A 24,891-nucleotide genomic window follows, 5' to 3' on the forward strand; every position below is an offset into this window, starting at 1 on the left:
TTCCCAGCAACCACATGGTGGCTCACAACTATCTGTAATGGGGTCTGGTGGCCTCTTCTGGCCTGCATACACACAGACAGAATATTGTATACATAATAAATAAATATTAAAAATAAATAAGATGTGCCAGTCATCTCCCAGGACACTGGGATAATGTCCAGCCCAGTGGACATCAGGAGGACACAGGTAGTAAGTCCCCAAGAACTCAGCCCCCAAAGCTAGCCCGGACCCCTTGACAAGGGAAGAAAGTACATGGGCCTGGCCCCTGCCAGGGTGGGGCAGGGGCTTTCCTTCCCAGGGATACCCCTCACCTCTAGCACCCTCGAGGACAGAAGCCAGGAATTGAGACCCTGAAGTGAGCAAGCCCTGGGGTAGGTTAAGGGAGGCTCAAAGATGAGCAGGCGGCTCTCCCAGCATTGGGGGGGGGGGGGGGAATGACAGAAGATCCCAAATTCAAGGTCACCCTCAGCTAGGTAGCACTCATGAGAACCACCTGGGCTACATGAGATTCTGTTAAATAATAGATAAAGAATAAATTATAAAAAGACAGGCTAGGGTCTCAGAGCCAAGAGCTGGGACAGACACTTCTCTTCAGGGGGGACTACAGACCTACAGACCAGGCAGCACATCCTGGGGCCTTCTCTGAGGCTCATGTCCTCCTCCTCGGTGGGGTCACTGTCCAACTCTGCCAGAGAACTCTCCCAGCCCTGTTCTGCTGGAGTGATATTTGTTTATGGTTTAGCAAATAAAGCTGGCCTGCAGATCAGAATGCGGAGCTAAGCCACTAGAGGCCAGGGAGTGGTGGCTCACACTTTTAATCCCTGGATTTGGGGACAGAGGCAGAGGGATCTCTGTTACTTCTAAGGCCATCCTGAGCTACAGGGTCTAAAGGAGAAACAGCTCACACAAAGATCCCAGCACTTGGGATTCCACACCTTTAATCCCACTCAGCACAAGTAGGTGAAGACAGGAGTGTATGGCTGGGCGGAAAGAGGAGCCCAGTGGGCTGGAGAGATGGCTCAGAGGTTAAGAGCACTGGCTGCTCTTCCAGAGGTCCTGAGTTCAATTCCCAGCAGCTACATGTGGCTCACAACCACCTGTGATGAGATCTGGTGCCCTCTTCTGGCCCTCAGACAGACAGATCACTATACATAATAAAAATAAAGGAGCTCAGTGCAATCTGAGGACAGGTTCACCCCTCTGTCTGAGCATTGGTAGAGGTCAAAGGTCAGTGGCTGGCCTCACTGCTCCTCTGATCCTTCAGCTTTCACCCCTAATATCTGACTCTGGGCTTTATTTATTAAGACTAATTAGAATTTGTTATACATTCTGCCTGCTGTGTGGCCAGGGGAAAACCACTGTCCATCTCTGTTCACATCCTGCCACAGCCACTTACACTTTCCCAATCATTGAAACTGTCTCCGCCTGCAGCCCACCTGCCTTTGAGCTCCTGAAGCTCCTGCTGAGATGAGAGCCAGAGCCGTCCCACAGCTGCTGGTGACACCATGTGTCGGAGGTGAGGTGAGGCACAGCGCTGAGGTCTACAGGCAATTTGTTACAGTACCTGATCCTCCTGCCTCAGCCTCCACCGCCTCAGTGAGTTGACTGGTGTATAGACCACGATGGTCTCTGCCACCTCCAACATCCATCTCGGTCACCCTTGCAGCCAGAGCCACCCAGCTTCCTAACCTTGAGGGAGGAACCTAGCCGCTCTGTGTCTCACCTCCCTATGGGAATAATAATAATAAAAACCTGACTTTTGTATTAAATCAGTTTGTTTTATTGGATTTCAGTTCAACGCAGTGTGTGAGGATAGAGGTTGGGAATGGGGAACCCCACTGTAACGTTCTGACACTTGGTGACCCCTAGCCCTGCCGGGAGTGTAACCCTCCTGTCTTTTAATGATTCTAAAGGCACTTGGATAGCGTTGGTTGTTGTTTTGAGGGCCCTCAGGGTTGCCATGGCAACAGGGGCTAAGAGGATACTCCAGGACCAAAGGGATGGAGTCTGGAGATGCCATTCCACCCAGTCCCGTGTGTCTTGTGATGCAGAGGTTGAGGAGGGAGCGCAGGACCAAAGGGTCCCCATGTTCCCAGCCAAGCTTGGTCTGAGCTTTGATTGCATCAAGTTGTGTTTCTCTCTGGACTCTCTGGGCAAAGGCTGCAGGCTCAGATATGTTCCAGAAAGAAAGACACCGAGGGCCCAGGAAACCACAGATGTCACAGCTGGGCAGGAGGAGAGCTGCAGTCTGTTGTCCCTAACTGAAGGGACAGAGGTGGATGCTGGGGGAGGAACCTAGTTGGGATAGGTGACTGGGTCTGCTCTCTGAGCCCCTGCTGCTCACGCTGCCCCAAGGGGACTACATCTGCAGAGGCTCTCCTAGGACCCAGGGCAGCCACTCTTGCGGGCAGGTATCTAGGAATACAGCAAGGCAGGATGGAGGGACCTGTAGGGGACATGGCTTCTCCAGGCAGGTAGAAGTTTCTGGTGGGGGATGGGGCTCCCACTCAGCAGGGCCTGGGGCAGCCCCAGGTTGGCCATTGGCCAAGTAGCAGTGAACAGGAGCCAGTGCACACCCTGTCCTCCCAGGGTCCCCGCAGCCTCGGGCCCTGTGTGTGCCAGTGAGCCAAAGAGGCATCCACTGTAAGCACTATGTCTGTCCAGTGTCCCCAGGGGCCTCCCACCATAGGCATCTGGGGAACCTGACTGCCGAGTAGAGGCTTTTGGGCCACAGCCTGCACCTGCATGGGGAACCTTGGACCCTGAGTGTCCCCAGCCACTTTGGGTCTCAGCCCAGGAGCCACAGCAGAGGGTGGAAAAGACAGGTTGAAACCATTAGAAAACAAGCCAGGAACTGCAAAAGGTGTGTGATCTGCTCAAAAACAGTCCACTAGATGTCTACAAAAACCGAGGACGTTCGGCCTCCATGCTCACCCCCTGGAAAACAGATATGCATAGGTGGAATTATCCGGGGCTGGATGGAGGTCTGAGAGGTCCCCACCAGCCCACTGTGGGGCCGACTCAGATCATCTTCATGTTGAACTTGCGTGCGCCGCCCTGGCCGGTCGCGGCTGCTGGACCGTCCACCTTACGGAAGGAATATTCCACGGAGAAGTTATTCTTGTGCTGCCCTCGGCCGCGGCTCCACACAAAAAGCAGCAGGAAGCAGAAGAGGACCACGCCCAGGAAGGTGATGCACCCCATGGCGGTGGACACCAGGATGGTGGTGAGGTCCAGCGGAAACCGGACGCCCACCTGGGTTTCATTGAGCCCATTGCCCTGGGTCCGGTTGGCGGCTGGCTGGACGGTCAAGGTGGCGAAATACGTGTCATTGCCTCCGGCGTTGCTGGCCACGCACGTGTAGGTGCCACTGTCTTGGGGCCTCGTGTCCGCGACTGCCAGCGTGCCCCCAGGCAGCACGCGTGCGCGGCCCTGGCTGGCGGCCGTCACCGTGTGGTGCTGGGGCGTCACCCAAGCCACGGTGGGCATGGGCTCTCCCTCGGCCCGGCACAGGAAGCGCACGTCGTCTCCCTCGGTGGCCATTACGTGCTGCAGCCGCCTCTCCCGGATCTTGGGCTTGCGACACACGAAGTACTCGAAGAGCACGGAATCAGGGAGGTTGTGCAGGGCATCGCCACGCACCTCGGCCGGGGTGGCGCAGGCGGGGAGCCTGCCGTCGAAGTTCAGGGTCTTCCGCCTCTGCACGATCCACAGCAGGCGACAGTCACAGGCCAGCGGGTTGCCATCCACGCGCAGCGTCTCGAGCGTGTTCACGGAGTGGAACGTGTTCTCCTCCAGCGTGGACAGCAGGTTGTCCGAGAGGTTGAGCAGGCGGATCTGTCGCAGCCCCACGAAGGCCTGCGGCTCGATGACTGCTAGCAGGGCCCCGGCTAGGTGCAGCTCGCGCAGGCGCACCAGGTCCCGGAAGGAGCCCCGCGGCACCGTGCTGATGGGGTTGTGCGACAGGTTGAGGCACGTGAGGTGGGCCTGCTGTCGCAGCGCGGCGGCCGGTACGGCTGTGATGTTGGTGTGCGTGATGGACAGCGACGTGAGGTTCAGCCCACGGAGGCTGCCCGGGGCCACCTCCTCCAGCAGCGGCCAGTTGTCGATCTCCAGATGCAGGAGTCCCGGAAGCTTCTGGAAGTTCTGGTCCTCCAGGGCGGCGATGGCCAGGTGGCGCAGGCGCAAAGCGCCCAGGCCCCGCAGGTGGCCCAGCGACTCCGGGGACAGCGACGTGAGGTTGCAGCGCTCCAGGGTGAGCTCGGCCAGCCCCAGCAGCCCCGCGAAGGCCCTGCGGGAGATGAACACCAAGTCATTGTCGCCCACCTCCAGCCGCCGGAGGCTGCGCAGGTCCTGGAAGCTGAAATCCAACAGGATGACCAGCTTGTTCTCGCTGAGGTCCAGCAGCGTGAGGCTGTCCAGGTGCGTGAACACGCCGGGTGGGATAAGCTTCAGTTGGTTGCCACGGAGACGCAGGATGCGCAGCCGGGGCAGGTTGGCGAACGCCCCAGGCTCCACGTGTGCGATCACGTTGTGGTTGAGGTCCAGCTCCTCCAGGTTGGGCAGCGAGGCCAGGTCCCCAGGGTTCAGGCAGCGGATGCGGTTGCGGTTGAGCTCCAGCAGGCGTGTCTCGGCTGGGATGCCGTCCGGGATGGCAGTCAGCCGGCGGCGCCCACAGGCCACTGTGCGTGTGGATGCGGAGCATTCACAGCGGGCAGGGCAGCCAGTGGCCAGAGGAGGCGCCATGGGCAACAGTAGCAGTTGCAAGCCCAGCATAGGCAGCCAGCAGGTCATGGTGTAGGGTCTGGGCCTAGGGCCACGCCAGCATCGTCCAGGACACCTGAAATGGGAAGGGGGAGTGTGACATTATCCCAGCCAGACATGACCAGAGATGCTGACCTGTGACCGCACAACGAGGAGATGTCCAGACGGATACCCACGGTACAGTATGCATGGCGGAAACCCACTGCCCACGACCAAGCAGCAGAAACACAGCATGGGCCATCCACACTGAGTGTAACTCAGCCATGGAATAGGCTCTGACATATCCTGCAGCCTGCAGGGCCGTTGAGGGCGCTGTGCTCAATGAAAGACCAGCTCCCACAAGCCCTCTCAGCAGGACCCCGTGCGACACCGGGCGCAAGTAGATGAGGTTAAAACAAACACCTTTATAGCTCAGGTCAGCCTCCAACTCACCAGCAGTTGACTCTAACCTTGAAGATGAAGCAGAGCAGGGTGATACCTGAGCCTGAGAACCTAAGAGAGACGGGAGATGGGAAGGACCTTGCCCAGGGCCTGGGGTGGGGGACCTAAGTATGCCAGGCCTAGTGGACACCCTGGTTTGACTATCTGAAGTCTGGAACTGTGACGGAGGATATCTCCCTCTGAGGACACCTAGTTGGTCACTCATGATGACCCCCATGGCTGTGGGAGAGGCCAGGGCAAAGACCCTGACTCCAGAGTGGGTGAGATGCTGAGACTTCCTGTAGGTCCAGCCTGCCTAGGCTAGACCAGGGTTTTCCCCGACAGCCTGACTGTAGCCCAGACCCAGGGGTCAGGGTGGGGAAGGGACAGCTGGACCAGGGCTGCCTGGCCTCTGTTGCAACAGTTTCCCATCTGCCAGGCAACTATTTATAGCATGTTAGCAGCTGAAGCCCCCAGGCAAGACCTAGCATTCTGTGCCAGCCTTCCTGTCTTCTCAGTGTTCCACAGAGCAGACTGGCAACCCTGGTGACTGAGTATGCCAGGCTTGTGAGGACAGAGACTGGAAGGCACAGGTGCAAAGGAGAGCCCCCGCCTAGAATCCCCCAGTGAGGGGCTGGAGGCATGGTCAGGGTGGAGCCCCTGCCAATCCCCCAGGGAAGGGCTGGGGGCGTGATGGGGTGGAGCCCTTGCCTAGAATCCCCCTGTGAAGGGCTGGGGGCGTGGTCAGGGTGCAGCCCTTGCCTAAAATCATGCCTTCTCTTTCCAGCTGTCTTTCTGTGGTGTGTGTTCACACATGTGGAGCCCAGAGTGGGATGCAGTCCTAGGCATTCATTCTCCACTTTGTGTTTTGAGACAAGGTCCCTCAGGGGATCCGAAGTCTGCTGACTAGGTAGGTGGTCCAGCCACAAGCCCCCAGGATCTCCTGCTTCTCAGCGCTGAGATGCAGAAGTGTGCCCTTGTGCCAGCTTCTCATGAGGGTGGTGGGGATCTGAGCTCAGATCTGATTTATGCCACGAGCACGGCATGGCTGGGCCATCCCCATTACCTCTTCAGGTAGCTCAGGGCGGCCCGGAGCTGTCTATGTGGGTGGTCTTGAGCACCTACTGCTCATTGTTTCTGCGTCCTCTCAATAAAGAACTTCCAGTTCTCATAGACAATGCCATGGACTGACAGGTCCGGAGTCTCTGGTCGCAGCCACTGAACCACAGCCTCACTGTGCAATCCCTGATGGCCCCTGCACCCTCTCCGCTTCTGGCTTCTCAAAGCTCAGCCTCCAAATCCGTCCAGGACACGAGCGAGCAGGGCGCAAGCGAGCAGGGCGCGGGCGAGCAGGGCGCAGGCGAGGGCTCTCTCTGTAATTACTCCACCGCTCAGGGACAGCAGGGCTCTTGAGCCAGCCCGGCAGGGGCCACTCAAAGAACGACCTAGTTTTTCAACTCTAACCTCCCCGGCAGGCCTGGCCCTGTCATCTCCGCAGGGTGTGTTAGAGAAGCCATGGGGGGCGGGGCGCGTGAATGGCAGCTATCTGAAGCCACCGTCTGCTCTTCAGCCTGGACCCTGCCCCTTATTACTCGGTGCCTGAAGGAACTTACTGTCCTTTCTGGACGTTTGCGGAGGTAAGAGGGAGTTGCAGGTTTCGGAAGCCCCTTCCCATCTCACTCTCCAGTGAGGATGCTGGCTGCCCCAGGCAAGAGGAAACCCCCTCTGAGCCTCTGAAATCCTGAACCTACCGCTGGGGCCCGAAGGCGCCAATCCCTGGTCCCTGATGACAGTGGGGAATTGGAATTCCAGGGCGGCTCCAGGTCCTGGGCCTCTGGGCTGAGGTCCCTGGGGTCCAGGGCACTGGGCAGTGGGTTGTGAGGTACATGGAGGATGCCATTGGATGGGCTGGTTTCTCTGTTCCCTCTCTTCTCCTCTGAAGGTTCACTAGCCCTCCAGAGCAGGGGGAGCATGGCTCTGGCAGGCCTTGCCCTTCCTCCATCACCTCTGCCTTGCTAAACCCTTAGATTTAGTTCCCAAAGCTAGCTCTCAAAGTCTGTCCCCCTCCCTGAGGCTGAGGAGAAGGGCCAGGGAGCAGTCACCCTCTCCTCTCACCTAGTTAGCACGCCCAGTCAGTACAGACCACCTCACCCTAATGCGGGGTTTCCCCTTTCCCTTTATAAACCGCCATTTGTCTATGGGCCATGCCTGTCTCCCCTCTATCCAGAGGCGGCAGCCCTTTGTCCCTCAGGGACAAATGTCCCTTCCTCCATCTCCTGTCCTCTGTCCCTCTGGGGAAAATGAATCTCCTTTGTGCTGAGAGCTTGGTCTTGGGGCCCTGAGCTGTTCTGTGGCCTTGGGGAGGGCCACCACAAACCGTCTGTTCCAGGTCCTGGGTCCACTTGGAGCGACCCTCACCTTCTGAGGACTAAACTACTATGTGGCCTTTTTGTTCTGACTGTGGATTCTGAGCCACTTGAGCCCCGGCAGGCCTCAGACTGTCAGCAATCCTGCCTCTGTCTCGAGTGCTGGCAGGAGTGAAGCAGTAGGACTGGCTCAGTGGTCATCTCTTGCCCTCCTGTGGGCGTCACCCAGGCTCCCCTCAATCCCACTCCAGGGACAGAGGCCAGTCTCTGGTGTCTCCCAGACTGGCGCCTGGCACCCCAGTCTCACGCTTGGCAGTACAGGCAGAAAAGGGGGTGCTTTGCTCAACCGCCAGACACCCCACCAGGTGCTGGCAGCTCTGTCAGAAAACTAAAAATAAAGATATCCCAAACCTACTGGGAGCAGTATCACAGGCCTGTTAGCCCAGTGCCCCAAAAACTGAGGCAGGAGGATTGTGAATTTCAGTACAAGATGTAAATTAGTGCAACCATCTCTCAAAATAAAAAAGGGGTCAGGGCTAGAGAGATAGCTCAGTGATTAGTTCCAGATGCTCGCCGAGTTTGGGTCCCAGCACCTATGTAGGGGCTCACTGTTCCCAGGGGATCCAACTCTCTTCGGCACAAGCGATTCAGACATCATACAGGCAACATACTGTACATATAAAATAAACAAATCTGGGGAAAAATTAGCCGAGCATGACGGTGCATTCCTTTAACCCCAGCACTTGGGAGGCAGAGGCAGGAAGATCTCTGTGGGTTCGAGGCCAACCTGGCCTATAGAATGAGTTCCAACACAGCCAGAGCTACACACACACAAAAAAACCTGTCTCGACCCGAAGAGGACATACATAGATCTAATCTACATGGGAAGTAGAAAAAGACAAGATCTCTTGAATAAATTGGGAGCATGGGGATCTTGGGAGAGGGCTGAAGGGGAGGGGAGAGGCAGGGAGGAGAGCAGAGAAAAATGTAGAGCTCAATAAAAATCAATAAAAATGTTTAAAAAAAAAAAGGAAAACCCTGTCTCAAAAAACAAACAGGCAAACAAACCAATCAAAAATGTAAAATAGCCGGGCGGTGGTGGCACACACCTTTAATCCCAGCACTCTGGAGGCAGAGGCAGGCGGATCTCTGTGAGTTCTAGGCCAGCCTGGTCTACAAGAGCTAGTTCCAGAACAAGAACCAAAAAAAGCTACGGAGAAACCCTGTCTCGAAAATCCAAAACAAAACAACAACAACAAAAAAAAAACCCAAAAAACCAAAAATGTAAAATAGGACTAGAGTGTGACTCCGGGTGGAGCTCCGCCTAGAATCCCCAGTGAGGGGCTGGGGGCGTGGTCGGGGTGGGGCACTGGTCTAGCACGTGAGAGATCCTGGGTTTCATTCCTAACACTGCAAAAATAAAGAATCAACAAAAAGACAGTTTTGTCCCCAAAGGCCCCTCTGAGGCTCTGCACCAGACAATAGGAGCAGACAACTGCCTCCTGTACCAAAATCTGGAACCTTCTGGGCTCTCTCTCACTCCTACCCCATGGTAGAACCCTTGAGATAGCCCTCGTGGGGCTTTAGGGTCTGACAAGCCCCATATGGATACCCGTCCCCGCCCCCCAAGGAAGAGCCCTACCTAAGGCTTCAAGGACACGACTCATTAATATGCATGAGAAGCCACTGCTGCAGCCTTGGCAGGACCTGGGAGCCTGGGCGGGCTGCAAGGGGTCCAGCCTGCCCAGTCACCGTCCTTCTAATCCTTGGCTCCCGTCACCCCTGAGCTGAAGGCCCACGGTTTCCAGTGGACTCCCAGGGCCTCTCAGTACATTTAAAAACGCCTCCAACTAAACCTCCATCACCCCTTTCCCTTCTTCAGTCCCTGGGTACCCACAAATCTTTGTCCTGTCTCCGAATTCCCCCGTTCTGAACACTTCCTATCACGAGTCCCACACTTGATGGTCGACTGTGTCCTGTTCCTGTCGCTCGCTGAGGATGAAAGGACAGAAAAAATGTGAGTAAATCAGCTGAAGGTTTGGAGAACCTTCCTGAAGGAGGGGAGTGGAGGCTGCAGGGCCAGCGAAGGGAAGGGCAGCGCCATGCGATTGGGCCACCCAGTGCCAATGCCCAGGTGGACTGAGGAACATTCCTGGCTATAGGGAGCCAAGGAATACAGAGCAAGAGAAGGCATGGTCGGAAGTACCAGCTCAGAGTCCCTGACTGCCACACGTGTGTTCACATATGTGCACATACAGAGGTCTGCTCAGCCACATCCCTGTTCATCTCCCTTGAGCCTCAGTTCCCTATTTTCCTGAAGACCAAGCAGAACCCCTGGGCTGGCTTGCTTCTAGAAGTTTCCACCAGGTGCTGCCTAGGTTAGGAGAAGATCTCCCTCACTCCCTCGTTCAGCAAGCATTTAGTGGCTGCCCTCAATCGATGGAAATAGGACCATCCTGGGCCTAGGATAGGTCACCTCCTGTAGAGCAGGGCCCTGCCTATGGGACTGTCCTGAATCCACTGTGACCCGGTGTCACCTCGAGATAGTCAGAGGAGGCAGACAGGAAAACAGGAAGATTCTGTGACACTGGCTGGCAGAGGGAGGAAGGGGCCTCCGTGCTCTCTGGGTCTGAGGAGGACGTGTGTCCCTGAGGCAGGTGGTGGCTTTCTCCAGCAGCCTGGGGGGTTTCAGGGGTCACCAGCAGCCTGGGGGGTTCTCACCCAGGGCCACCGTGGTTTGGAGGAGGACTGGGATGTGACTGCCTGGCAGCCAGGGAGTTTCCCATTGCTGGAGGATGGAGACTCTCAACCCTGGGGTCTGACATCTGTCTGAGCCATGCTGTGGGGGCCCCCAGGAGCAGTCTGGGAAACAGAGCCTCTCCTGCCACCCCTCCCAACTCTCTCTGCCTACAGATTCTGAGGGAATTTAACAAAAAAGTGTTCGGTCCAAGAGAAGACAAGGTGTGCTGGTAATCCGGGGTCCCTTATCCCCTCTTCGGCCACAGGACACTGAGGCCATCCTGGGAAAAAGTGAAGCTGAGTGCTGGGGGTAGACAGGCTCCTGTCTGTCACCCCTGGGTCCTCTCACCACAATAAGAGTATAGGGTAAAGTGGGGTGAGGACAGGCTTGATACACTCCCATGAGCACACTCCTCTCTGAGTGCATTTTTGGGGACACTCTCCCAGTCCCCCTCCTCTAGGACTGGTTCATTCTCCCGTCCTAGATCTAGGTCCTCCTGGGGCTTTTAATCCATGACAATTCATTAAAGCCCTAATTAACCTCCCATCTGCCATGGGTCCCTGTCCGCCGTTTTGGGGGGCAGGGGGGCCTCCTGACCCAATTTCTTTAGTAGCCTGTGCCTGAGGGGAGGAGTGGACTCCCCACCACCCGTCGCAGCAGAAAAGTTGAGGAAGCTTCTAGACTGGCAAACACTTGAGCCCCCGGTATATACTGTATCTGCTCACCGCTTGCCCTGAAAGCAGAAACGGCAGCATTTGGGGAGCGGGGAGGTTACCGGGGGTCCCCTGAGCCAGCTCTGATTTTACTAAAGCCGACTCCTTGGTGTTCTCAAGATTGACCGGAGAGGTGGTAGGCGGCTTGCCCGGGCTGCCCACCTCTCATTCTGAAGCTTGCTGGGAAGTTCTGCTAAAAACCTTCCTACCTGGTGAGTCGCTTGTGACTCATGAGTGCCTGGGAGTGACAGCCCTGTGGGTAGAGGCACAAAAACCTCGGGTTTGGGACCTTGTGTGCTCCCACCCTTTGAGGAGCGATCACAGCCTGGCTGCATCTGGGGGTGGATGGCAACGGCCTCCCCCACTCTACAGATGGAAACACTGAGGCTGGCCGCGCATGCGTGCTGCACGGGTGGGAGCTGATGATACCCATCATAGTGCTTGATCCTGGGGGGAAGTGGTTGCCCGGATAGAGTGTCAATTGTAGGAAAGGACAAGGGACAGAAGAGCAATTAGGAGGCTAAGGGGGCCCCACTGGGTCCCCCACCCCACACCTCATTGAGAGTCTGTGTGGAGGGGTCACCCATGGGGTCACCTGAGACCATCCAAACAGCTGCTAGAGCTCAGAGGGACCAGGACTGAGCTTTTGAAACCCTCTGTTCCCAGTGGAGCCGCCCTGCCTTCTGTCCTTCACCCCTTAACACCTGCCTTTGCGGGCTGGATGCTTCCTCCGGGGAGCCCTCTCAGGTTGCCTTCGCTCTTACAGATCTGTTCTTGCTAAAAATCCCCACCAGGTTCCAAGTCCCAGTCACCCCATCCCAGTCATCAACCGGCAGGCACTGGATGTCCCCTCCCCAGTGCCACTGTAAATAAGGGGGGGTAGTCTCAGGCTTGGCCTGGGCTCTGAGCCCCCCCCACAAGAAGCTGCCTGGCACCAATAGAGGTTCCCAAATGCATCAGACCCCCAAGTTCTGAGTTCTCCCCACTGGGAGGAGGGACACCTGTGTCTCGGGGACTCTGGCGTTGGGAGCACTCACTTGTGAGATGGAGTGGGAACATGCACCTGTGTCCAACTGGAACCCAAGCTCTGCGTCTCCCAACTTGTTGAATGGGGCCCAGTGGCCTCCCTGGCCAGGCCCCAGGACCCAGGAGACACCAGGCCTGGCCTCTGAGATGGGATGGACGGATGCCCCCACCACCGTGGCTGCTACTGGGACACAGGCCTGCAGAGTGTATGTGCAGGGGTCTGCCTAGCATCCCATTTCCTCCCCACGGGGACCTCAAATATGCGCGAGTCACGCGTGTAGACCCCCCAATTTATCTCGCGCGCCTCACCCTGCATTGGCTGGCGGGGGATTGCAGGGCGCCGAGCCTTGACTCCATCCCGGGTGTCCCCCTGCCGCAGTGCGCATCTCCGTTCCGCGTCCCCCAGGGTGCTCCCCGAGATGCGCCCCTCAATCCCCTAGACTGCATTCCCGGAGGCGGGGACAACCCCGAAGTTTCCCGGGGGCGCAGAGCGGCTGAAGAGGAGCCTGCGAGGGGAGTCCGGAGGGGGGGGTCTCCGGGCTGCAGTGATGCCACTCACCTGGGCGGCTCCGCCTCGGACAGGGCGCGGGGGCCGCTCTGAGCAGCCACGAGCCGCCGCCACCGCCGCCACCGCTGCCACCGCCGCTACCGCCGCCTCCCGGGCACTGCCGTGCGCGTTCCCGCCGCGCATCCCCGTGCGCTGGGCTAGGGCGCGCGCGAACAGCAAAGGGCGCTCGCGACACGTGTTGGAGCAGGTCGGGGGCAGATGGGGACGCAGCCCCCGGGCACTCCGCGTGCCTGGCACCTCCTGGTCCTAGGGGCCTCTGCAGACAGAGTTCCCGGAAATGCTTGGGGGCTCCCCAGATAAGGCAAGTTGTCCCGCTGGAACCTTCTGGAAACCGCCAACTCCTCCGCTATCCCCTCCCTGTCAGACCAGTGCTCCACCATCTGCACTGCACTACACACTTGACCGATTTGTCAAGCCTCATCCCTGAGTGGCCTTGTCCCCCAGGGAGTTTCAGAGCCTGTCATAGCTCCCCACTGCGCTCCTGCCAGCCTTCTTCCACCTGCTACTCAGAGCTATGGCTGCCACCATCTCCCCTTCTTTCCGGTGCCTTTCCCTGCGCCTGGGACCGCGCTGTGCACCTCAGCACGCACAGCCTGGTGTAGGTAGATCGACGCACACATAGGGGAACATGAAGAGAACCTCGAGATAAGAGGGAGAGTCAGAGAGATAGCACAGAAGTTAGAGCCCTGGCTGCTCTCTCAGAGGACAGGGCTTTTATTCCCAGCACCCGCATGGAAGCTCACAACCAGCTGTAATTCCAGCTCCAGGGACCCAACGCCCCCTTCTGGTCTGTGGATTCTTGTATGCACACATGCAGAGTTAAAAATAAAATCAATCTGCCGGGCGGTGGTGACACACGCCTTTAATCCCAGCACTCAGGAGGCAGAGGCAGGCGGATCTCTGTGAGTTCGAGGCCAGCCTGGTCTACAGAGCTAGTTGCAGGACAGGCTCCAAAGCCACAAAGAAACTCTGTCTCGAAAAACAAAAACAAACAAAAAAGATCAATCTGTCAAAACAGGGGTGAGGAGCGTGCACGTCCCTGCCCGATGAGTGGTCAGCTGGAACCAGGGCTCCCCCGTGTGACAGGAGAGAAGGAGGCTGGCAGTCCCCCAGAGCAGAGGCCCAGTTGGCATTCATCCTGAAGAGGGGCTGGCTGCTTCTGACTCAGCTGCCTTTGTCCCCAGTGAGGGGTGACCTGAGGGAGCCAGAGTGCATGTCCGCCTCAACCCCCATCTTGTCTGCCCTCTGTGTCCTCCAGCAGTTAGTGGCAGCCTGGCGTTGGCCACCTGTGACTCCAGCAGGCTCCTTTCCCAGACTGTCATCTTGGCCTGAGGCCCAGAAACTGCATCCTGGGAGACCATGGACCAGCCCCCCCCCCCCACAAGCTCTCTTCCAATCCATGCAAAGGTCTAGAAAAAAAGTGACACCCCAATATTTTTGGATTTAGGCCCCAACTCCACACCAGGTCTGCCCTGTTTTGTGTACTGATGTGCTCTGAGTCCCCAAGGTTGTGATAACCTGATTCGGGGGACTCCTGGGGGAGGGATTTATTGAGTGCCTACTGTGTACAAAACTACATGGTATACTGGACTTTCCACGGGTGGGGAGAGCTAGTGCCAAAGCCACACGTGGATCCATGTGGGCTCATGGCCACGTGGACTTGTCCGAGTCCAGGGTTAGCACTCAAATCTGAGGATCTGGGAGCTCCCGTGTCTAGTGCTGTAGACCTCTAATGACTGGGGGACCCCAGGGTGCTGGGGGGCTCTATCCAGTTTCCTTTTATTGCTCTGGAGTGGCGAGGGAGCAGGGCTAGCTCACGGCAGATGGGACTGGTTCCAGCTCAGGACCTTTGCACGTGCTGATCTCCTGCCCAGTAGAGAGCCTTCCTCAGCTGTCTGCCCCGCCCGCCCATGCTTCCTCCTGACTCACATCCCCACCCGGCTGCCTTCTGTCCCCGTTCTCAGCCTCCCTGCAATTTCCTAAGATATCCTATAATTTACTCATTCCTCCTATTTATGTCTGCTCTTCCCCCTTTACCCTGCAGCGCGGCCTCCGTGCATGCACCCAGCAGCCAATAGGCTCGTCTTGAACTAGCGACATAGGTGGCTGAGAACTGGATGGGGTGGTCTGAGGAGAGAGTGGGGGTTTCCGGAGACCACGGCATTCTCTGCCCTCATCCCCAGGCAGTGTGTCACTCTCTGCCCCATGTAGGAGTCGGCTGAGGACAGAGACGCGCTTGAGCCACGGATGCCGCTGATGCTTAATGGGTACCAGACATGTTTGAGGTCTGTGGTGCTGAGGGGCAGTCCGCTGCCCTCTCTGAGCTCGGCGTCCCTGCAGGTTCCTCCACCCCCACCCCACAACTTCTCACAGCCGCCTCTGATGGGAGGCTGTGTGGGAGAGCCGCAGGAGGGTCACAGCCTTCCGAGCAGTGGGCCGGTGAGCACCTGGTTGCCAAGGTTACGACCACCTGTGGCTAGGACGTTGCCATGGAGATGGGCCACCTGGTTGGCAAGGGTGGCTCCCGCTGATGGAGGAGCGTGGGTGTGGTTAGGAGTGTGAGTGACTGCCTGGGAGGGGCGGGATGCTCAGTTCAGTGTGGCCTGGGGACAGCGTGGGGATCCCATGATGAACTTGGTGGGAACCCCGAAGCACAGCAATGCATTTTGAAATAAATGCCTCAGGTCTCTTCCTTTCTGGATTATGACTGACACAGTTGTGTGGCACCTTCCAAGCAGGTGAGGGTAGCTGTACCCCCAACTCCTGACCAGGGGCCTCCCTGGTAACTAGAGGGTGACTTGTCAATTACTAACATGTGAAGTCATGGGTTCCAGGTGTCTTGAGCCTCACCCCAGATTGGCAGGCTTCGCTGTGCATCCTCAGGCCAATGACAACCCTCTCTGAACCCTAATACCTCTGTCTGCAGATTATGAGTCACATTAATGGCCCCTGCAGTCTTTTTTTTTTAAATATATTTATTTATTTATTTTTGATTTATTTAATATGTGTACAGCCTTCCATGTGTGCCCGCATGCCAGAAGGGGGCGCCAGGTCTCATTATAGATGGCTGTGAGCCACCATGTGGTTGCTGGGAACTGAACTCAGGACCTCTGGAAGAGCAGTCAGTGCTCTCAACCACTGAGCCATCTCTCCAGCCCCACTGAGCCATCTCTCCAGCCCCTGGCCCCTGCAGTCTTGAGCACATGTGGTGTTTACGCGGCTGCCAGTGATCAAAAACAAATGTTTGGACACTTCCAGGAGGTGGTGACATCGGAAAAGGCATGGACACTCCCTAAGAGGAGTTCTAAGCAGAGGGGATTTCAGTCCAGCTTGCCCGGGATTGTGGGAGCATCCTTCGTACTCCTCGGTAAGGGGACTCCCGCTCCCAGAGGGGACTAGAAATCATCTAAAAATGGCCTCTGCTCCAGGTCAGCCAGGACTACATAGGGACCCTGTCTCAAAGCACAAAAGAAAGAACAGAAGGAAGAGAGAAGGAGGCCTCTTGGCTCTAGAGGGACTGCCAAGTGTTTAGAGTACTGACTGCTCCCACAGGGGCCCTGGGTTCAGTTCCCAGCACTCTCAGGGGCGGCTCATAACTGTCCACTACAGGGACCCGACGCTGCTGTCTGACCTATGCAGACAGACATGTAGGTAACACACCCTTATATACAAAGAAAAGAAAAGAAGTGGTCTCTAGGGCCACCGGATAGCTCAGCAGGTAAAGATGCCTGCTCTCAAGTATGAGGACCCGAGTTCAAATCCCCAGAATTCAAAAGCTGGGACACACACACACACACACTTTCTTTTTGTGACGGGGTTTCCCTGTGTATTCCTGGCTGTCCTGGAACTAGCTCTGTAGACCAGACTGGCCTAAGAACTCACAGAGCTCCGCCCGCCTCTGCCTCCAGAGTGCTGAGATTAAAGGCGAGCACCACCACCGACCAGCATCAGGTTTTTAAAAACTATATTTCATACATTTAAAAAAATTTAAAACATAACTGGCTCTTTTTTTTAAAAAAGGTATTTTTCTTAAGATTTGTTTATTTTATATAGTGTTCTGTGTTTATGTCTGCCTTTAGACCAGAAGAGGGCACCAGATCTCATTACAGATGGTTGTGATCCGCCATGTAGGTGCTGGGAATTGAACTCAGGACCTCTGGAAGAGCAGTCAGTGCTCTTAATTGCTGAGTCATCTCTCCAGCCCGCACACATTTATTTTATGTATGGGTGGTACACCCTTGGCACATGCAGAGGTCAGAGGTCAATTTGTGAGAGTCCCAGGGCAGAACTCAATCCTTCAGGCTGGATGGCAAGGACAGACTCTTAATACTACCCATGTTTGGACAGGATCTGTCTTTGCAGCTCAAACCAACCTGCAGATTGTCATCCTCCTGCCGCGCTGGGACTCCAGGATGGGTTCATTAGGCCTGGCAACCTGAGAATAAAGTTTTTTTTTTTTTTTCCTGAGACTGTATCACGACAGACCTCCACCTGCTGTGATCTGAAGAGCCAGGACCACAGGCTCGCGGGCATCCCTTTCCGCATCCCTCCACACCGGGCTGGGGTCAGTTGCCGGAGAAGTGAAGGCTGTCTGCTCAGGTGGGGAGGGGACGTAGTCTCTGACTTCTGTCTCCACCACTTCCTCATCCAGTGGGACCGGCAGCCTCAGAAACTAGTTGGAAAATATTCCTTCTGCCTCTGGTTTCTGGAAGAATTGGGGGCTTGCGTTCCTGGGAAGCTTCCAGATAAATTCGATTTCTGCGGCTTATGGAGCTGGGGATGAACCCAAGGCTTGGCACAGTGAGCATAAGTCCTCACCTCTGAGCCCTGCCCCTACTGGGATTCTAGGCGGGACTCCACCATGACCACGCCCCCAGCCTCTCACTGGGGATTCTAGGCGGGACTCCACCTTGACCACGCCCCCAGCCTCTCACTGGGGATTCTAGGCGGGACTCCACCTTGACCACCCCCCAGCCCCTCACTGGGGGTTTCTGGGCGGAGCTCTATCCTCTCCACTTCCCCAGCCCACCATGTCACTTGTGTGGGTGTAGATTCTGCATCTCTTGGAGGGTGGAAGTAGGGGTGAGTGGTGTGAGGTAGCCCACGGTATGGCTGAATCACAGGCCTATTTTTGACAGCTGCAGTCAGGGAGGCACTGGGTAGAAGGGGGAGTATGGATCTGTCTGGGGCTTTGTTTGATTCTAAGTTCCCCAAGTGGTTGTGGATCTGGTTTCTGGCTCTGTGCTCATGTCCGGATCATAGGACAACTTGTGCGAGTCGGTTAGTCGGTTCTGTCCTTTCACCGTGTGGGTCCTGGGATGGGACTCACGCCACCAGCTTGTCAGCAAGTGCCACAAACCCCTGGGCCATCCGGCCAGCCCATGTTTTGTATTTGCTATATAACCCAGACTCCCTGCCTCTGTGACCCCATAGTTAGGCTCAGAGGCGTGCCATCTCCTTCTGCCTTTGCTCTCTGCTCTGTCCCTTTGGGTTCACAGCCACGTTTCTGCCTCGCATGAGGGTGTTGGTGGCCATAGGGCCTTCGATCCTGGAAGATTTGTGTCTGGGCTGCTCAGGGTCAACCCTACTGGAAATGGGAGCGAGCAAAGGCTAGAGGCACGCAAGCACTCGGGACCAGAGTCTGCGTGCTCGCCCGCTAGACTAGAGACTTTATTGTGGGAGAGACCCGGGTCTCCTCCTTTCTAATAGGGACAGCTAGAGAGCCCATGGGGAGCAGGTTACTGGGTCCCCCCGGAAGAGCTGCGGAGAGACCGGGGAGCTTCCGATTGTGACGCGGGGCTGGATTCCCTGGGCGTCTGAACTCAGCCCCTTCGTGGGGGTGGGGGGCGGGGCTCTCCAGCTGCCACCAGCCCCGGGATCGATCCTGTAGGAATCCTCCTCTCTCCATCAGGTAGGCTCAGGCCTCATCTGTCCAGTGGTCTGAGCAGAGAGCAGCAGTCTCAGGAGCAGGCTGGTTGGGACTGGGTGACTAAATGTCCCGCTCTAAGCAGAGCCATTCCGGCCCCCCTTTGGCTGTCTGGGATGAACCTGTCAAGTGAGAGAGATGTTTCTTTTCCCTGGTTCCCACGTCCTTGACCCCCCCCCCCCCCTTGAAGCCAGGGACAACCTTGAACTTCTAATCCCCCTGCCTCCACGCCCCCAGTGCAGCAAAGACAGGACTACACTAGCACAGGCTGTTTTTGTGGGGACGGGAATGGACCCCGGAGCCAGAGGCACGTAGGCAAGCACCCTGCCTTCCAGCTACAGCACCAGGCCCTTTACACTCGGACGCCCCTCCCATCGTGGCACCATGAGGATGGGGTGGTTAGAAAAGGGCTCGATGCTACAGAGGAGAGGGAGAATAGAGAGGGACGGGCATCTGAGCAACCTGTGGGACCCTGTGGAACTTCCTTCCCCTCTGTGGGCCTCGGCTGCGTCGTCAAAATGCGGAACTGGGACTAAAGCAAAGGGTGGAGGGGTGGGGGAGGGGCAGAGCTGCTGTTGACCTCAGTACCCAGAGGATCTGGTCCACTTTCGGAAGCTTCTGGAAGCTGCCAGGAGGTGGTGTCTCAGGGATGTCCTGCCGATCTGGGGTCCGTTCCCCATCCGCAGGGGCTCCAGGCAAGGTCTCCCAGAGAGGGGCCTCTTGGCACAAGACACGCGGCCTCTCCGCGAAGACCTGGAAGCCGAAGGCCGTGGTGAGCACGGGCACGTGCAACAGGCCGGGTCCCTGCGCAGATGGCCGGAGCCCCCGGCTGCAGCCCCCAGGGCTGCGCTGGCCCAGGCTGGGAAGCTGGAAGCGCGGGATCTGGGCCGGGGTGAGGGGCCGGCTGGTCGGCGTGGTGAGCAGCGGTGGAGGGGCGGGAGGCAGGGATCCTGTGTCAGGGTGGCTGGTGGCCAGGTTACTCCTGCTGTCCCCGCCCCCTCAACCTCTTCATCTCTCTAAAGCTCCGTCTCTCCCCGTCCATGTCTGCCTTTCTCCCCTCCGACTCCTACTGAAATATTAAATCTTCAGTGTAATATTAAGGGAAAACATTAAATATTAAATTTCTCCTTTTTAAAATATTAAAACACCCAGAGTTGGATTTGACTCCCCAAATTCTTAGACCATTTTCTCCCACGCTAAGGTGGCAAGGGACTCTACGGACATAGTCACCCTTTTGACTTTGTGACAGTCACCCAGATGCAAAACAGCGTTTAAAATAAAAATCAGGGGCAGCGGTGGGGCACACCTTTGATCCCAGCACTCAGGAGGCAGAGGCAGGTGATTCTCTGTGAGTCAAGACCAGCCTGGGCTACAGAGTGAGTTCCAGGATAGGCAGGGCAACACAGAGAAACCCTGTCTCAAAAAAAAAAAAAAAAAAAAAAAACAACAACAACAACAAAAAAATCAAAATACTCAACACAAATAGGATTCTTCAAAACATACTGTGTACGTGAGTCTTCACTCTGCAATTGTTCCAGGGCTGTGTCAGCAAGTTTCTGTGATGTTACACTGTGTAACTGAAAGACCCTCAGACAGGACCTTTCCTCTCTGATGAAGACCCCAGGACCAGCACACTCCGAGACCAGGCCACAGGATGCAATTAGCAAGAGGTTTATTGAGGAAACACAGGTACCTGTGGGCAGCAAGTCTTTCGTAGGACTTGCTCACCTGCAGACTGGGGGGAGGTCTTTTTATAGGGGAGAGCAAAAGCAAGCTTACAGAAGCAAAAGCGTGGTTATCGGAATGAGGCGGGGGCATGAATGGTTTCCTTTCTCAGCATGGATGCCTGGCAACAGTCATCCTGTTCCTATCTTACAGCTAACCTGCTTTGTTGATATCCTATCTTATTGACATCTTGCCTTGCAGTCTTCCTATCTCTATCTCCTGCTCTCTCAGGCACATGGGATGTTCTTAAGGGAGCAGGCTGGCTGCTGATCCGGAGAATTTTTTTTTAAGCAAACAGGACGTTCCCCCGGGAGCATGCTAGCTGCGGGTTTTGAGGAGGGGGTCTGTAGGGTCTTTCATAACAAACATTCCCAAACATAGTAACATGAAGCCCCTTGTTATTTCAGGTGAGTGTGTGGAAAATCTCACCTAGGCTGTCCACTGTGTTTTTCTTCCTTCTTGTTTTTTTTTTTTTTCCAGACAGGGTTTCTCTGCGTAGCTTTAAAGCCTGACTTAGCCTCAAACTCACAGAGAACCTCCTGCTTCTGTCTCCTGAGTACTGAGAAAGGCCTGCGCCACCACCACCCGGTATGTGGGGACAAGTGCCATGGCGTGTGTCTGGAGGTCAGAGGGCAACTTGCAGTTGTTTTCTCCCTCTGGAGGTTCTGGGGACCAGGCTTGAAGGCAAGGGCCTTTCCTGGCCCCTCCCTCTCACTGGCTCTGTTTTTGTGCCATTGAGGCGAGTCTTGTTCATAGATGTGGGCAGGGCCATCGGGTGGGGCGGGACTAATAGGTATGAACCACCTCTCCTTGCCTTAGCCTTGCTGGCCCCGAGGAGGTAGCCTGCGCTTCCCAGGCAACAGGTGCTAGGCCAGCCCCCCCCCCTCCCCGTCTCCCCCACCCACACACATCCAGGGTTGCGGCTTACAGGCCCTCTGGCAGCAGGGGACTCTGAGTTCCTCTGCTAGCTAGACTGTTTCCGGCATGAAGTCCACCATACTTCTGTGGTGTAGGGCAGTCAGGACCCAGGTACCGCTTGCAGGATGAGGTCTGTAACGGAAAGTAGCCTGGGAACTCGTGGGGGACACCCCACTTTGTGCAGGTCGGCCTCTGAGGGGCAGCCCAGTCAGCTCTCAGGTGAAGTGACTGATCGCATGTCAGTTTCTGAGCGCTAACTCCAGGGCCAGCTCACAGGGCTGTTTGTGGCCAGGCAGGGCTGCTGGTCCACACTCTCTCAAGACTACAGCTCGGCAGGGGTGGGGGGAGTGGGCTTCTTCTCCCCAGTGCCATGTGGAGCACAGGTGGCTGTTTCGAGGGGTGTCAGGGACAAGGCTTGCTGACTTTGGGGAAGCTTAGGGGAGGGCCAGCAGCACTGACGTAATTTCCTTCACCGCTTCCAGAGGCACTAAGCAGGGCTGGCTGGCTGGCTTGTTTTTACCCCTGAGAAGTGGGACCATGGCTGACTCTGGCCTTGGGTCACATCTTCAGGGAGCCAGGCTTCCGCTGCCTGGGCTCCCCAAACTTAAGAATGGCTGATTGTCTCTGGGGATTGTGACGTGGGCTCCAGCTCGGGTGATGAGAAGGGACTATGAGGGCTGAGGGCTAATTTATGGTTGCCTTATGCCAGTTGCAGGGCAGTCTGCTGGTCTGCCTGAGGTGGAACCTGCCCTGGTCCCTTCCAGGGCCCTGAGCTCACTGCCAGCCATTGAGCTCAGCAGCTGCTCCTCCATCTCCCCATGAGCCTCCTGTGTCAGGTCCTCTGTTGCCCTGGGCGGGGAAGGATCAGAGAAGGCTGTGAAATGAGGCTGGCGGAGGTGTCCTCAGAAACCCAGGCTTCTCCAGTCCCTTTGCTGGTCTTGGGTTGTGCTGTGTTCTGCCCTGCACATGGTCCTCCACCCAACCCCTGGCTTCTCAGAAGACCAAAGTGACAAAGCGGAAGGGGTAGGAGATGTGGATGCTCAAGTCGGCAATTTTATTAAAAAACAAAATAGAAAAACAGAAACTGAAACACCAAACGGAAGCTCACACAGGAAGGGCGGGCCCCAGGGTGAGGCTGCCTGCGCTTGCTAAGCATCCTGCTGCTGCACGAACGGGTTGGGGATGGCCTCCATGCCGTCCTGGGGGCAGATAAGCACCACCGAGGTGCCGCGGCACACCACGAGTCCCAGCTGCCGTGTGTCCTCCGTCAGCTTGTACTGGTCATCGGGGTCTGGGGGGTGACAGGCAAGAGGAACTGAAGGGTGTCCTTCCACCTACTACGCCACAACCAGGACCTCAGAGGGGCCATCCTGTTTCACACAGCTCTCTTTAGGGACAGACAGTACCCGGGCGCTTGGCTCTCAGAGCTCACTGTGGACATGGACACCTGGAATTCTACAAGAACCCTAAAGGGCAGATGATCACCCCATGAACACCAAGGGGTGCTCTGCAGAGTATGCAAATGCCCGGGAGGGTGTGGACAGGAGGTGGAGACCGCAGTTAGAAAGTGTCATGGGTGCTGGGGAGAGGGCACTCTGCGAGCACTGCAGCCATTGTTCTGGAGAAAGTGGAGATCTTATGGGCCCTGGAGCCACTGACACAGGCTAACAGTCCAGAGGACGGCTGATGGGAATGAGCTGAAGTCTCAAGCCTGGGGCCATCATGGCAGGCTTGTGACCTCTCTGGTAGTCAGGGAGGGACCGAAACCTTAGGTCACCACCTGCTGCAATGTGATCCCACAGGTGTGAGGTAGGAGCAGGGCTTGGTGGCATCCCTGCAGCAACCACAGAAGCTCACCTCGCATGTACTCAATGGTTCCGTCCAGCACCAGGTTGAGCAGTGGGTCAAACCCTTTCAGGATCCCGCTGGCTTGAGAAGTATGGGGAGGAGAGAGATGGGGAAGGATGCTGTCACTTTCCTCCACTGCAGACCCAGGCATAGGGACACTTCAAAGACAGCTGCCACTACAGAACTCATGGGGAGATGTGTCCCTGTGTGGTGGCCTGATGACTGTGACTCCAACCCTCTTCTTTTCAGTGTGGAAGGAGCCACAGATAGTGAGTTCATGGTGGGTCAAGTGTCAATATTTATTTCATTTTTTTTGAGGGGGGGGGTCTCATTTGCGCAGGGTAGCCTAAAAACAGCCTGAACTCCCTTTACTCCCTAGCGTTGGAATAGTAGGGCTTGCACAACCACGCCTGGTGCCACGGCAACTATAGCAGTGCTCTACCTGCTCAGCTACAGCCTCCGACCCAGTTGATTTTCAGGAAGACAGGGCCTTGATACACAGCTCAGACTGGCCTGGAACTTTTGATGCCCCTGCTACTGGAAACCTCTTGAGTCGCTGCTACCTCCAGGCTCTTGGAGGGACTCCTTCCTCTTTCTACAAGGATCACCAATGATGGTCTGGGTGCTACCCCACCTGGCTCTTTCCCTGGGACTGTTTCCCAACCCGCAATTGGGGCAGACTGGTACCTCTCAATGTTACAGGGTGGCCCAAGCTTAGTCCTTGTTAAGAGTTAAAATGTCGCCGGGCGGTGGTGGCGCACGCCTTTAATCCCAGCACTCGGGAGGCAGAGGCAGGCGGATCTCTGTGAGTTCGAGACCAGCCTGGTCTACGAGAGCTAGTTCCAGGACAGGCTCCAAAACCACAGAGAAGGGCTGGAGAGATGGCTCAGAGGTTAAGAGTACTGGCTGCTCTTCCAGAGGTCCTGAGTTCAATTCCCAGCAACCACATGGTGGCTCACAACCATCTGTACTGAGATCTGGTGCCCTGCTCTGGCGTGCGGGCATACATCAAGGCAGAATGTTGTATACATAATAAATAAATAAATAAATAAATAAATATTTAAAAAAAAAAAAACCACAGAGAAACCCTGTCTCGAAAAACCAAAAAAAAAAAAAAAAAAAAAAAGAGTTAAAATGTCTGCCCTGTGTGGCTTCCCTTGCTTGCCAACACTGATTCTATCTTAGGGGCCTGCTGTACCTACTCACCTTCCCGGCCACCCTGGAACTTCACTCGGATGGTCTTGTCAATGTACTTAGACAAGTCCAAGATGCTTTCTTTCTTCTTTTTCTCTTTGTCCTGCTGGAGAGTGGCGGGGTTCAAGAGTGAGGTGCAGTCTTCCCACATCTCTGTTGCCTGGACCTGGCACCCAGGGCTTCCTTTCCACCACCCCACAGCTTCCATAATCCCGTATGCACCCTCATTTCCATGTCCCATTTCCCCTACCTAAATTCCACATCCCTGAGTCTGCATCTCTTGTCTCTATCCCCAAGTCCGCCCACGTCTGCATCCACATATCGCCCAGCCTGTTATCCCATGTCCCCCGTCAGCATCCCCACGACGCTTGGTCTGTTATCTCATGTTCCATGTCTGCACCCCATGTCCCCCGTCAGCATCCCCACGACGCTCGGTCTGTTATCCCCATGTCGTCCGGTCTGCAATCCCACGTAATTCCCATTCCTCCGCGTCCTTGTCGCCCTGTCCGTCTTCGGGCGTCCGCCGCCCTCTCATCGGTCCTCCTGTGTTCCCGGCTCTCGCTTCCACAATCCCTCGTGCACGGATCCCTGCTACCCCCGCGATCCAGCTACGCTCACCGCCATCTTGCCGCCGCGCGCCGCTCTACGCAGGCGCCGCCCCGCCCCTTACCGCGAGGGGACAG

At 56.4% G+C, this 24,891-nt stretch overlaps 2 protein-coding genes across 4 annotated transcripts; both read right to left on the minus strand.

The window, feature by feature from the left end:
* Positions 1-1,787: 1,787 nt before the first annotated feature.
* Positions 1,788-13,282, minus strand: Lingo3 (leucine rich repeat and Ig domain containing 3). 2 transcript variants are annotated; one of them, XM_041668715.1, is made up of 2 exons: positions 12,589-13,282; positions 1,788-4,840 (listed from the first exon to the last, which is right to left on the minus strand). In XM_041668715.1, exon 2 carries the CDS (start codon positions 4,792-4,794, stop codon positions 3,022-3,024), a length of 1,773 nt encoding a protein of 590 aa, XP_041524649.1. In that variant the 5' UTR covers positions 4,795-4,840; positions 12,589-13,282; the 3' UTR covers positions 1,788-3,021. The 2 variants fall into 2 exon arrangements, with proteins under 2 accessions (XP_041524649.1, XP_041524648.1); XM_041668714.1 differs by lacking the exon at positions 12,589-13,282 and adding an exon at positions 12,339-12,449.
* An 8,917-nt stretch (positions 13,283-22,199) lies between these two features.
* Lsm7 (LSM7 homolog, U6 small nuclear RNA and mRNA degradation associated) lies at positions 22,200-24,874 on the minus strand. Of its 2 annotated transcripts, none has more exons than XM_041669148.1 (4): positions 24,827-24,874; positions 24,221-24,314; positions 23,024-23,095; positions 22,200-22,457 (listed from the first exon to the last, which is right to left on the minus strand). In XM_041669148.1, the coding sequence occupies exons 1-4, from the start codon at positions 24,830-24,832 to the stop codon at positions 22,315-22,317; spliced, it is 315 nt and encodes a 104-aa protein (XP_041525082.1). In that variant the 5' UTR covers positions 24,833-24,874; the 3' UTR covers positions 22,200-22,314. The 2 variants fall into 2 exon arrangements, with proteins under 2 accessions (XP_041525082.1, XP_041525083.1); XM_041669149.1 differs by having other exon boundaries at positions 24,221-24,311; positions 24,827-24,869.
* Between the last annotated feature and the right edge of the window lie 17 nt (positions 24,875-24,891).

Source organism: Microtus oregoni, unplaced genomic scaffold (assembly GCF_018167655.1).
Source record: "Microtus oregoni isolate MIOR12 unplaced genomic scaffold, Mior012 000019F_ref0000042, whole genome shotgun sequence".
Taxonomy (NCBI): Eukaryota; Metazoa; Chordata; class Mammalia; order Rodentia; family Cricetidae; genus Microtus; species Microtus oregoni.